General features: G+C 38.6%; 1 protein-coding gene across 1 annotated transcript in view; it reads left to right on the forward strand.

Moving 5' to 3' along the window:
• The first annotated feature begins 732 nt into the window (after positions 1 to 732).
• LOC127572139 (voltage-dependent L-type calcium channel subunit alpha-1D-like) overlaps positions 733 to 12855 on the forward strand; it is a 305309-nt gene continuing 293186 nt past the window's right edge. The window contains exons 1-3 of the mRNA XM_052019090.1: positions 733 to 1068; positions 1803 to 2115; positions 3791 to 3896. Coding sequence (XP_051875050.1) covers positions 1041 to 1068; positions 1803 to 2115; positions 3791 to 3896 — 447 coding nt within the window. The 5' untranslated portion in view covers positions 733 to 1040. The remainder of the gene's footprint in view (positions 1069 to 1802; positions 2116 to 3790; positions 3897 to 12855) is intronic.

Here is a 12855-nt window from a genome sequence, read left to right on the forward strand (position 1 = left end):
GTTCAATGTATAACATGACTTTAGAAGCTTTTAGTCTTACAATATATATATATTTAATCTCCGAATACGTAGGTGGTGTGGTGGATTGGAGAAGCGTCGATGTTCCCTTGCAAAAGCAGAGATGTGTGGTAGAACAAAGCTGACGATTTCCTTCTGGAAGTTAACAGCACTCTCGTCTCTGATGGTTCCAATTCAATAACACTGAAGAACCCTTTACCTGAAATGCTAATTTCATTTCCACAGGGATACATTGTTTCTTTTCCTGAATCACGTAATGATATAAATACACCGGAACGAATTGTTTCCTGTAGGGAGAGGTGAGGAGTGACGGCCTATCTCCCACCCCCAATACCTGCTATAAAGCATTACCGGGATGATTCTCCATCCTCTTCAGCCCCAAGGCCACTGTGTTTGAGCTTCTGCTTTGCCCGGGCGATCAGTGATGGGTGGGCCAAAGTGTTGTTATGTTTGGTTGCCTGCTTCCTGACAGACCGCGGTGCCTCACGATGCCGAGCTCCGGCAGAGAGCAGAAAGCGCGCACTCCCGCCTCCGTCCGCCCTGTAAACAATGACGCACGTGGTCCCCTACCCCCACCGGCTTCGCGCCCCGACTCCCCCGCGCCCACATCCCCCCCCCCGCGCGCCCCCGCGGGCGAATCAGCTCGTGCTCGAGCCCAGTGCGCAGCTCCGCCGGCGGGTCGTTCGCACCATGTCAGAGTCACGCCGACAGCATCCGAGGCAGCAGTAAGACGAGAGGTAGAGGGCGGGTGGGCCAGCAGGCGAGCCAGCGGGACTGGGCTCCCGGAGACGGCGAGGCGGTGTCAAGTGGAGTCGCCGTATGGGGGACCACAGACCAGGGGCAGCGATGAAATCAGTCAGCTGAAGCACAGCCGCGGCCCGGATGTTACAACGATGCTGGATGAAAAGCGGAGGGGAACGAAATAGACGCCGTATTTCATTACCATGGGGGTCGGGGGATGAAGATCCACCTCGCCATTTCGCTTATAGTCATTTTTTTGATGTAAAATTAAGGCGGTGAGAATGTATGAATTAAGGGAACCCTACGAAGGTAAATACCCTGAGGATTTAGTGATAACAGTCACACAATCAAGGATGCTCGAGCTGTAATGACTTTGAAGGTCTTAATTAATAAATCTGGCATTTACCCTAGGATTTTATTTTGATTCACGAAACATCTTTGTTACCACGGAGGAATAAAGTGTTTAATTATTTTGGATCAACATAATTTGGCTAAGCATCATTATAGGAGTCAGGCAGATGATATAATGCCCATAAATAAACAATATTTTGGGCTTTGGAACTTTGAAAATGTAGATTGAAGGATGTTTAAGTATAACGTATAGCACTGACCGGCGAAAACTCTGGTTCTGGAAATTGCAGACTTCAGTTAAATCAAATAAAATGCAATTCACTGAAGCATGCAGTGTGACAGTTAATGTGGCAGAAAGATACATACGCAATCCTCTGTTTAAATAAATACACTTAGTGTTTGTTTCAGATTGAAAGAGTGCATGAAACCCCACTGAATTCGGCTGACAGTGTATTTGTAACCTAGTAATAATCCCAGCTGTTGAGCCGTTATGGTTATTATTGCAGTTTTTGATGTTTCATTAATCTGACATATTTTACACACCGATGGTTTCTCCGTTGTATTTGCTCATGATTTTAAAAAAAGATTCATTATATAATTTTTAGAGTTAAAGTCCATTCTATCTCTTGGGCAGTTCGCATTTATATATAAAAGGCCTCTCATTTCTGATTACATATTTTTAAAAATCACAGGAGTAAATTATGTCAGCAACAGACTCGCATTACCTAGCGAGGGACCGGGTCTCGAGTCAAACTCCGAACCGTCAAGACCAGCAGCGTTATCCTGGCAAGCTGCGATTGAGGCGGCCAGGCAAGCTAAAGCTGCCGCAACCATGAACTCCACCACGGAATCCAGCAGCGCAGCAGCCCAAAGAAAACGCCAGCAATTCGCCAAGAGCAAGAAACAGCAAGGCAGTACCGTGAATAACAGGCCGGCCCGTGCCCTCTTCTGCTTAAATCTCAACAATCCCATTAGAAGGGCCTGTATTAGTATAGTAGAATGGAAGTATCCTTTTCCTCTGCTCAAAAGCACACGAATGATGTACACAGGGGCTCCGATATAACACCGCGAAAAATTATTAGCTGCGTGTTTCAGTTTTTGATTATGTTCCTACAAGGTCATCGCAGGATTTGCATATTGCACGTAGAATACCAGCAAACATCGGATTTTGTGCATTTAATGATAACAGAATCTCAGCTAAACTACTTTCAAGAGAAGTCAGGTATACAACAAATTTCACAAGCTACAACAGATAATATAGCATTATCTAAAACAAGGAAAATCAATGCAAATAGAGTGAACCGAACTCAAGAAAAATATCCATATAATACATCTTTGTGGTATTACTATAGGCCCTAGTTACACCTGCACAGGAAATAATTACATCGACCTATTTATTTGAAGGTGACTTCAAACATATCACTGAGGTTGCATCACTAAAACTTTGTATTCATTTTCATTATTGATGTTTCTAATTAACAAAATAAACCTTTTGACATGCTTAATTCACAGATACAATTAGCTATTATCCTATTTCCTGAAGTTGAAATGTATTATATTCATTTATTAGCAGACTGACATTTAAAATTAACTTGAACTAAATATCACTTGTATAAAGCATGGTGGTGCAGTAAAGTTACTACACTAACCCAGAGGCCTGGCATAACAAACTAGAGACCAGGTTCAAATCCTACCATGTTAGCTGTGGAATTTAAATTTGCTTAATCTGGCTTTTAAAATAAAAGAATAGATGCTCTTAGCAATGGTGACTACTGGGTTGTCTTGAGGAAATCTGTCATCCTTGCCTGATCTGACCTAGATGTGAATCTGCACCTACAGCACACTTGATTGACTCAAGTGTAAGTGCAAGATGGACAATAAACACACCCCCTTCAAAAAAAAACTAAATAGTAAGTGTTTTTAAGTAAATTAAATATGGAGTTAAATGCAATTTAAATGTCAGTTGACCAAAGGAACTGTCACAAAATTATGATCCTAAATGCAGCAATGATGTTACTATTGTGATTTTACCACAGCTTTTAGTAGCTATGTAATCTTTACAAGGAAATATTTACTTTAATAATAAATTGACAGCAATCCTGCTTAGTTTTCTTACATAATGGGTTTTAACATATTTTCAAAATGATGGCAAGGCTAATGGTGCTTGCTGTTACTTTGGCACCAACTTCAGAATAGTTGGGGTCAGCTTCATACACATACTCAAAGTAAACAAAAATCCAGAAGTAGCTGTCCTGTTGATGTCACTCTGCCATTAGCTTAGCAAAAATGTCTCATTCTAGGTTTCAATATGGAAATACATAGAATAATGTGAAATTGCCATTTTTGCCTAGCAGACGTAAATAAGTTGTCACAGCTCACACTTTCATTGTTAATTGTTATAATCTCGTCCAATTGATTCATGATAAATTATTACTTTAGTTAACCAAAGATTAGTTTCCTTTGTATACATTTTGTCAAATCATTTTAAATTAAGTTATTATCCTTATGGTTTTTGAAATGAAATGGAGAACCTCAATATACAGCGTGATGTGTTTTTTATGAAAGTATTACAACAACCAGATTAACACAGATTATCTGTGAGACTTGATTGCACATCTGTCAGTATACATTAATTATTTGAATTTTTATTGAAATAAATATTCCTTAACTGGACATACAGGCCATTTGATATCTTTATATTGATTGCTATTTTTGCCAACTGTGTGGCCTTAGCTATTTACATACCTTTCCCAGAAGATGACTCCAATTCAACCAATCATGATCTGGTAAGTGTTTTCTGATTACTTCCATCTATTTAACTTACTGAGAAGCAACATGAGGATCTAATGATTGTATCATTCTTTAAAATAATATTAATATAATTGGCTAATATTCATGAAATGGTGTTATTGCTTTCTGGTCTTTTTGGAATTGAAGACTGATTTATAAATAGGATCAAATTATCAACAACATTTTAAAGTAGATTACTCTGCTTGCTGAAGATTAGTATGGTTTTTATACTGTGACTTTTTGCTGTGTACTGAAAAGTTTTTGTGGGTTAGGACACATAATACAAAGTTCAGTTGTTTGCTCAGAATTGTAGATTTCTGCAATGAAAAAGTGCATTACTTTCCAATAGTGATACAAATTAATTTCTTGTTCATGAGTACAGTAAGATCTTATTGTTTTAATCTGTGTTTGGAATTGGGGAAAATCCACAGTGAATTGCAGTGAAACTATTGTGTAAGCAGCTTGTGTCGTTGTGCTGAGTAAGCATTTGAATATGTTTATGCATTTCTTCCTGCACATCTTTACAAGGTCCTCTTCTGAATTGGTTAGCATATTCAGATTATTTTGCTAAAGTTGAATAATGAATTTCAATATTAATTACTCTCAATCCTTTCTTTAGTATACTAATTAATTAACTTGTCCTATTTGTAGAATTAAAATCAGTGGTACCAAGTACATGATGCTTGAATAGTTGGTTTGTTTTTATGGTGTGAAGTTTTTATTCATTTTTGAAATCTGTGGTGAGGTCAGTATTTATTGTCCATCTCCAATTGCCCTTGGTTTGCTGCCCTGTGTTTTGAACTGGTGCAGTCCTTCTGGTGAAGGTACTCCCATAGTGCTGTTGGAAAAGTTGATCCAGGCTTTCAATTGAGCACCAATGAAGGACTGGTGATGTCCTTCTGGTGAAGGTACTCCCATAGTGCTGTTGGAAAAGTTGATCCAGGCTTTCAATTGAGCACCAATGAAGGACTGGTGATGTATTTCTAGGTGAAGTGGTGGTTTTCCCATGCACTTGCTGTCCTTATCCTTCTTGGTTTTGAAGACTGTGGATTTGAGAGGTCTGTCCAAATAGCTTAGATGAGTGATGCATAATAATGGCAGAAAGAATCAATGTTTAGGGTGCTTGACATGGTGCCAGTTAAGCTGGTTGCTTTGTCCTGGATTTGAAGGTTGTGTGTTCATCAGCAAATATTCCTATTTCTGCCCTTATGATGGGAGGAAGGTTATTGATGAAGTTGCTGAAGATGGTTGGGCCTAGATTCTGCTGTGATGAATGCCTTTTGTGATGGCTGAAGTTGGGATGATTGAGGTATGACTTCAGGAACTAGTGTTTTTTCCCTTTTGATGCCCACTGACTGCAGTTTAACCAGGGCACCATGATTGCACACTTGATCAAGTGCTGCCATGATGTCAAGGGCAATCGATCACTTGAAAAATTCAGCTCTTTATTCCATGTTTGGACCAGGGCAGAAATGAAGTTTGAAGCTGAGTGGTCCTGTGGAAATCCAAAGTGGGTGTTGGTGAGTAGGTTATTGGTAAATAAGTGGCACGTGATAATACTGTCAATGACAGCTTTCATCACTTTGCTGATTACTGAGAATAGACTGATTTGGCTGTAGTTAGCCAGATTAGATTTGTCCTGCTTTTTGTGAACAGGAGTATTTAATCTATTGCACTGTACTTGTGAAGAAACCTTTTATAAAGAACATGGCACTTTTTTTCTGTCTGATAGTAAGTTACCTTTTAAATTTGATTTTGTTTATAATTAGTCTAAAAACATTGCTTTTTGTTTATTTATGGGATGAGATAATTGCAGGCAATGTCATCTTTTATTACCCATCCTCGGTTGTGTTTTGAACTGCTATGGATCTTCTGGTGAAAGTACAATCCATCTTATTGTTCAGAAGTTTGTGTATTTCTAACTTGGGATGGTATGTGACCTGGAGGAGACCCTTTAAGTAGTGGTGTTCCCAAGCATCTACTGCTCTTGTCCTTTTTAGTTGGAGAAGCCATTAGTTTGGGAGGTTGGAGTAAGTTGGTGAGTAACTGTGGTGCATTTAATTGGTGGTGAGCACTGCAACCACAATGTACAGTGATAGCAAATGTGAATATTTAGCTGATAGAGTGGTTGCAATGAGCATAGCTGTTCTGTTCTGGATACTTTTGAGCTATTTGTGTTGCTGGAGTTGCATTCATCTAGGCAAGTGGAAAGCATTTCATCACGGTCCTTTCTTGTACCTTGTAGATAGTAGAAAGATTTTGGGAAGTTAAGAAATGGGTGATTCATCGCATGATACCTAGTCACTGACCTGTTCTTGGATTTATTTGGTTGGTTTCTTCAGTTAAGTTTCAGGTGCCTGGCACTTGTTAACATGACAGATGTTAAAAATGACAAAATCTCTAAAATATTAGGTACTTCTTTTAGATACTTAAAATAACTGTTCAAATAGTACTTTTATTTTCCAGTCCATTTTGTGTATAATTGATTTTAACTCTTTAATTGTAAGTATGTTCTGATAAGCACTTTGCCAGTCTGGGAGTAGCAGAAGGAAGGGTCAACTGAATATTCCACATTAGCATGCTAGTGGCTATTTTCTGAGTATCATTGGTGGAAAATAGCTGTCCAGCTGATAACATTGAATTATTTGAACAGGAACAAGAGGGAACAGTTCTTTTCTGTAAGTTATATTATCAGGATAGGATGGGGATGGCAAGGTATTTGAAATTAATGATTTCCTTGTGGGCTTCTTCAGAAGGTCAGAGGGCATGGGATCCAGGGAGGCTTGGCCGTGTGGACTCAGAATTGGCTTGCCTGTAGAAAGCAGAGGGTTGTGGTGGAGGGAGTGCATTCGGATTGGAGGGTTGTGACTAGTGGTGTCCCACAGGGATCGGTTCTGGGACCTATACTTTTTGTGATATTTATTAATGACTTAGATGAGGGGTGGAAGGCTGGGTTAACAAGTTTGTAGATGACACAAAGATCGGTGGTGTTGTGAATATGTGGAGGGCTGTCGAAGCTTGCAGAGGAATATTGATAGGATGCAGAGCTGGGCTGACAAGTGGCAGATGGAGTTCAATCCAGAGAAGTGTGAGGTAGTACACTTTGGAAGGACAAAGCGGAGTACAAGGTAAATGGCAGGATTCTGGGCAGTGTAGAGGAGCAGAGGGATCTGGGGGTTCATATCCACAGATCACTGAAAGTCACCTCACAGGTAGATAGGGTAGTTAAGAAAGCTTATGGGATGTTAGCTTTCATAAGTCATGGGATCGAGTTTAAGAGCCACGAAGTGATGATGCAGCTTTACAAAACTCTGGTTAGGCCACACTTAGAGTACTGTGTCCAGTTCTGGTCGCCTCATTATAGGAAGGATGTGGAGGTGTTGGAAAGGGTGCAGAGGAGATTTACCAGGATGCTGCCTGGATTAGGGAGTATGGATTACGAGGAGAGACTAAAGGAGCTAGGGCTGTTCTCATTGGAGAGGAGGAGGATGAGGGGAGACATGATATACAAGATATTGAGAGGAATAGATAGAGTGGACAGCCAGCGCCTCTTTCCCAGGGCACCAATGCTTAAAACAAGAGGACATGGCTTTAATGTAATGGGTGGGAAGTTCAAGGGAGAGGTCAGAGGGAGGTTTTTCACCCAGAGAGTGGTTGGTGCATGGAATGCGCTGCCTGGGGTGGTGGTGGAGGCTGATACATTGGACAAGTTCAAGAGATTGTTAGATAAGCAACTTAAGATAGAGGGATATGTGGGAGGAGGGGGTTAGATAGTCTTAGGTGTGGTTTGAAGGGCGGCACAACATGGTGGGCCGAAGGGCCTGTATTGTACTGCATTGCTGTATGGTTCTATGGCTTAAACCTCCTGCCCCCTCAGCAATGATTTTACAAGAATTTGATAGCACTTTTAAAAATAGAGGCCATGGCAGTCGGCAGGTTTCTCTGATGGTCAAGATTATGTGAGGGAGCCAAGGCCAATGAGTAGATCTCCTTTTCCCTTTTACTTGATCCCTTATCTAACTTCTGATGGTAAGTTAATGGTTGGCAAGTGATAAGAGTTGTTTAAAAAAAGTTCATCTTCAGTTTTATACCAAATGAAATAAATGTGTTCCTCCTTTACCTCATCTCAGATTTATTGAGACAAGGTGCTCAGACTGAATTCTGTATGGTACTGTGCTATACTAATTGGGTGCATTGTGTGTTGATAGATCCACATATTAATCTAACCAGTAAGCCAGGCTGTGATGGTGTTCTTTAAACCTTGGACTGTGTGTGTGTGGTGACAAGACTAGCTGTTTCAAAATACTCCTAAAGTGTGCAACTGGTGTAATGTTATTATGATCACAGTGTTGATAGTTTTGTTTTCTAGTTGGAATGTTTGCCAACATACTGAATAAGACCTCAGTTATTTATTTCTCATATTAAAATATGTAAGGGTCCAGAAGGTTTTGCGTTTTTGGAAAACATTATCAAATAATAGGTAAGGATATATTAGCGAATGAAGAATTTGATAAAGATTAGCGTTATTTAATGGACAGGAAATATCTTTAATCACATGGGAAATGATTTTCTCTTGAGTATGTGGCATCAGCAAATGAACTGCAGGTTTTGTCTGTAGGTATAACATCACTGGGCACGCAATTCACTTTCTGTCCTACAAGTCAGAATTCTGTACTGAAAGGAAAATAAGAGTGGATATTTCTGCTCATGATGTAAATGGAAAGGATGTAATTTTTTAATCCATTGTTTCAATCAAACTGTTATGACATATCTAGGATCTTTCCTTGTAGAAATTAGACTGACAAGCATTGCATTCTTTATTTCTTTCATTTATACATGATATATTTTCAGTAGAATATATCTATTGCCAATAGCAATGCTGACCAACAGAAATGTTTCCAATTTAATTTTAACAGCATTGAGTTTTTGTCCACATTAACAGAGTTATGATTGAGTAATTATAGTGAGTTATGCACAAAGTAATGCTTGTAAGCATTGAGATTTGAACTGTGAAGATACCATATTGGGGGAAATTGTCCTTCAGATCCACAGTTTTATTACTGGACTGTAGGATGCAATTGAAGCTGTGGTTGCTTAGATGATAAGCCTTTGTCTGTACTGTAACTAAATTTTACTTATTAATGTGCATATAGTAATTTTTCTCAAGGGTAAAATAAATAATGGGGAAATAAGAAAACGTATAAGGTAAGAAATAAGAGATAAAGAAATATTGTTTGGGTTAAATCTTAAACTTAATTAAAACACCAAATTAAACTGTACGTTAATATCCCTGTTTGTCTTAAATTTTTGCATAGCCACATGGATCATCTGGTTAAGCATTGTAATTTCAAAAGTTTTCCATATGATACTGAATCATATCTTTTTTGATGCAGTGCAATAACATTTGATTTCTGAATAAATATCAAGATATTTTGCAAATTATATCAGGAGTGTTGTGATTTGAGGTCAGCATTATCAGAAAAAAGTACAAAATTTTGAATAAGACATTTATACCAAATAACTACAAGTGGATTGTAGTAATCTAAATATATCCTGCTGTATCATTTAAATTTGCATGATAAAATAGTCAGGGTCAAAAATTAAGTCATTTGATTGCGAGTTTTGAATTGGCTGGTAAAGTTTTAAGAAGCATAGCATGTGTAGATTGATTCTGAGATCATGATTTCAAAGAAGTTAATTGAGCTCTATTGTCATTTTTCTCTGTGTTCAAGGGAGAACAATAAGGGCATGCAGGAAGGGAATTGACATGATCCTGCATGATTTCAGGTGGTATCAAAGAAAATCTAGCCCATTTAATATGTTGTGCTATAAAAAGAGAAATTTGAATTTTATATCATCTTATTGCAACAAGTGCTGTTTGCAATTAATGTAATATAGGAAACACAACCAATTCCACAACAAATTCTGAGAAGCAGCAATTTGATAATGTCCGGCCAGTTTGTTTTTAGCGGTTGGTTGAGAGGTAAATATTGGTCAAATATCTGCTCTTCTCTTCACAATAGTGATAGGGACTCTTTAACATTCACTCAGGAAAGCAGATGAGACTTCCTTCAATGTTTTATTTGAAATATGGAATCTCCAAAAATGTAGTACTCACTCAGTATTGCAGTAAGAGTCTGGTTGAAATATAAAGAGATGCTCTGTATCTTTTTCAATTTGGAGTTGTAATAAAATTCGTGAGTGGAAGATTAGTATTATTTCTTCAGGAAAATCAATTAATTTAATTTCTAAGCAATTATGCGAATCCTGCTATTACTAGGTTTTCTTTTGATTCCTTGCCTACTGCCAGAAGAACGTTCTTTTGAAACTGTTAACTGTTGATGATTTACAAATCTGGAAATATGGAATTAGAACAGGAAATGCTGGAAAGACTCAGCAGATCAGACAGTATTACATCAAGAGAGAATGTTTCAGATCAATAGCTCTTCACCAGAACTGGATTAGTGAGAAAACAAATGTAATTTAAGTTGTAGAGATGAGAAGGGTGGAGAGAAGTAATTTGTGATGGGTTGAGAGAAGTAATTTATGATGGGGTGGAGACCCAAGCAAGCTGTACAATGCTTTTGAATGCTTTCACTTTGCAAATACAGAGTTAGCTATTGTGGCAAGGATGTCTTCTTTTAAATCTTATTAAATGTCTCCAGTTTGTCTAACAAATAAGGTTAATTGGTCCATATTTACTTCATCTGGTGTTGCCTCAGCCTTTTCCAATTCACTGAGGCTGGCTGCTGAAGGAGGAGAGAGATTTAACAAGACGATTTGTAGTGGCAATCCAGAACTCTTTCTCCTTCCCACTCCGACTAAAAAATGTTCAAGATAAGCAAATTAATTAAAACTTTCAAATCTGGATTTGTAACATTGTGAAATATTGCCCAGCTATCCCCCAAAAGCAGGGAAAAATCTCATGCAACTAACGACTGCCTTATCAGTCTGCTCTCAATCATTTGCAAAGTGATATAAGGTGTTGTCTATAGTGTTGTCAAGTGGGACCTGCCACTCAGCATCCAGCTTACTGATGCTCAGTTTAGATTTCCATAGGATAACTCAAATTCAGACTTCATCACAATGGTGAGGTAGGATTGACTATCCATGACATCAAGGAAGTATTTGAACAAGTATGACATCAGGGAGTCCTGGTAAACTGAGGTCAAAAGGCATTCAGGGGAAAACATTACAATGATTTTGTGCAAAGAAGATAGCCGTGGATGTCACAGGTCAGTCATTCCAGCCCCAGGACATTAGTGCTACATCGGCAGAGTGCCCTGGGCCCAACCATCTTCAGCTGCTTCATCAATAACTTTCTTTTCATCATAAGGTCAGAAGTGGGGATGTTCACTGATTGCACAATATTTAGTTTCACTTGTGATTCAGCAAGTGAAGCAGTTTGTGCTTGCAGGTAGCAAGACTGAGACAACATTGAGGCCTACGCTGAGAAGTGGTATATAACATCTTCACCACTAAAGTGCCGGGAACTATCCTTCTTGAACAGGAGACTCTGACCACTTACCCATGATGTTCAATGACATTACTATTGCTGACTCTCCTAACATCATCAGTGATCAGAAACTCAAATGCACCAGCTGCATAATTACTGTGGCCGCAAGAGCAAGTCAGAGGCTAGATATCCTGTGGCCAATGATTCACTTGCACCTCAAAGCCTTGCTACCATTTACATGGCACAACTGTATGAAATACTTGCTTGGAAGGGTGCAGTGTCAACAACTCTCAAGAAGCTCAGCACCATCAAGGAAAAAGCTGCTGGCTTGATTCGTACCCATGTACCATCCTAAACATTCATTCCCAACATTACCAGTACACAGTAGTTGCACTGCATGCCATTTGCAAAATGCACTGCAGGTACAAACCTGGCTACACGGATGGTACCTCTCTATCAATTGTTGTTTGGCAAGAGTATTTAAGGGTTATGGAACCAAGGATGACAGAGTTAAGATATGGATTAGCCATGATCCAATTGAATGGTGGAGCAGTCTTGAAAGGATGAATGATATGCTCCTTTTTTTTTATATGTTTCTCTTCCTTTAGTGGATAAATAACATTGTTTTTGTTTTATTTATTGATCTGTGATGATTCTACTTAGCTCTTGATTGTGTTGGAAGTATTGATGACTAGGTATGACACATTATTTGCATATGCAAAGACACTAATGATTGCTTCAGCAATGCTAAAGATACTTTGTGGTTTTTCTTACCCAGATTTTTGGTGAATGTGAGCATTTATGCATCCTGCCTGGCATAAGGGACATTAAGAAGCTGCTTAATACCTAAGAAAACAAAACATTCATTACCCAATTTCAAGAGTATTTTCTTTTTCAGGTTTAACTACCTTTTTTTGCATTAAAATGAAATGCACTTTCTTTGAAGCATTGACAGTTTAGCATGGCAAATAGAATGTAGTTCACTTGTCAACAGGGTTAAATTTCAACAGGAGCTTAAAGACATCTGCGTGTGGATGAAATTGTGGATGGGAAAACTATTTGCATGGGCTTTGTTTTTGAAAAGAAAAAGTGAACATGAAATTCAGCAAATTAAAACAGTTAGGTTAATGTTTTGATATATTTCACTTCTCTATCAAAGACTTGATCCAATAAATGAAATGTTAAATCTTTAAGTCTTAATTCTTTACAATATTCAACACATTAGGGCACACATCATATTTTAATGCAACTAAGTTGCACAGGGAGCAAACCTTGCAGCAAAAACGGGAAATACATTAAGACTGAGTTTATACAGAATGTGGCAAGAGAATTGTAATTTACTCAGCCTGCAGAGGATAATTTATTTGCTGCATGATTTAATGCTTGTGCTATTGAGCGAATCTTAGGTGAGAACAGGGTGGAGGGAGCGGGATGCAGGTTTTTAATTGAGTCTGCAAAATCCTTTTAATAGGAGCCTCAAAAGGTTTGCTTCTGCTGTG

Source organism: Pristis pectinata, chromosome 6 (genome assembly GCF_009764475.1).
Source record: "Pristis pectinata isolate sPriPec2 chromosome 6, sPriPec2.1.pri, whole genome shotgun sequence".
Taxonomy (NCBI): Eukaryota; Metazoa; Chordata; class Chondrichthyes; order Rhinopristiformes; family Pristidae; genus Pristis; species Pristis pectinata.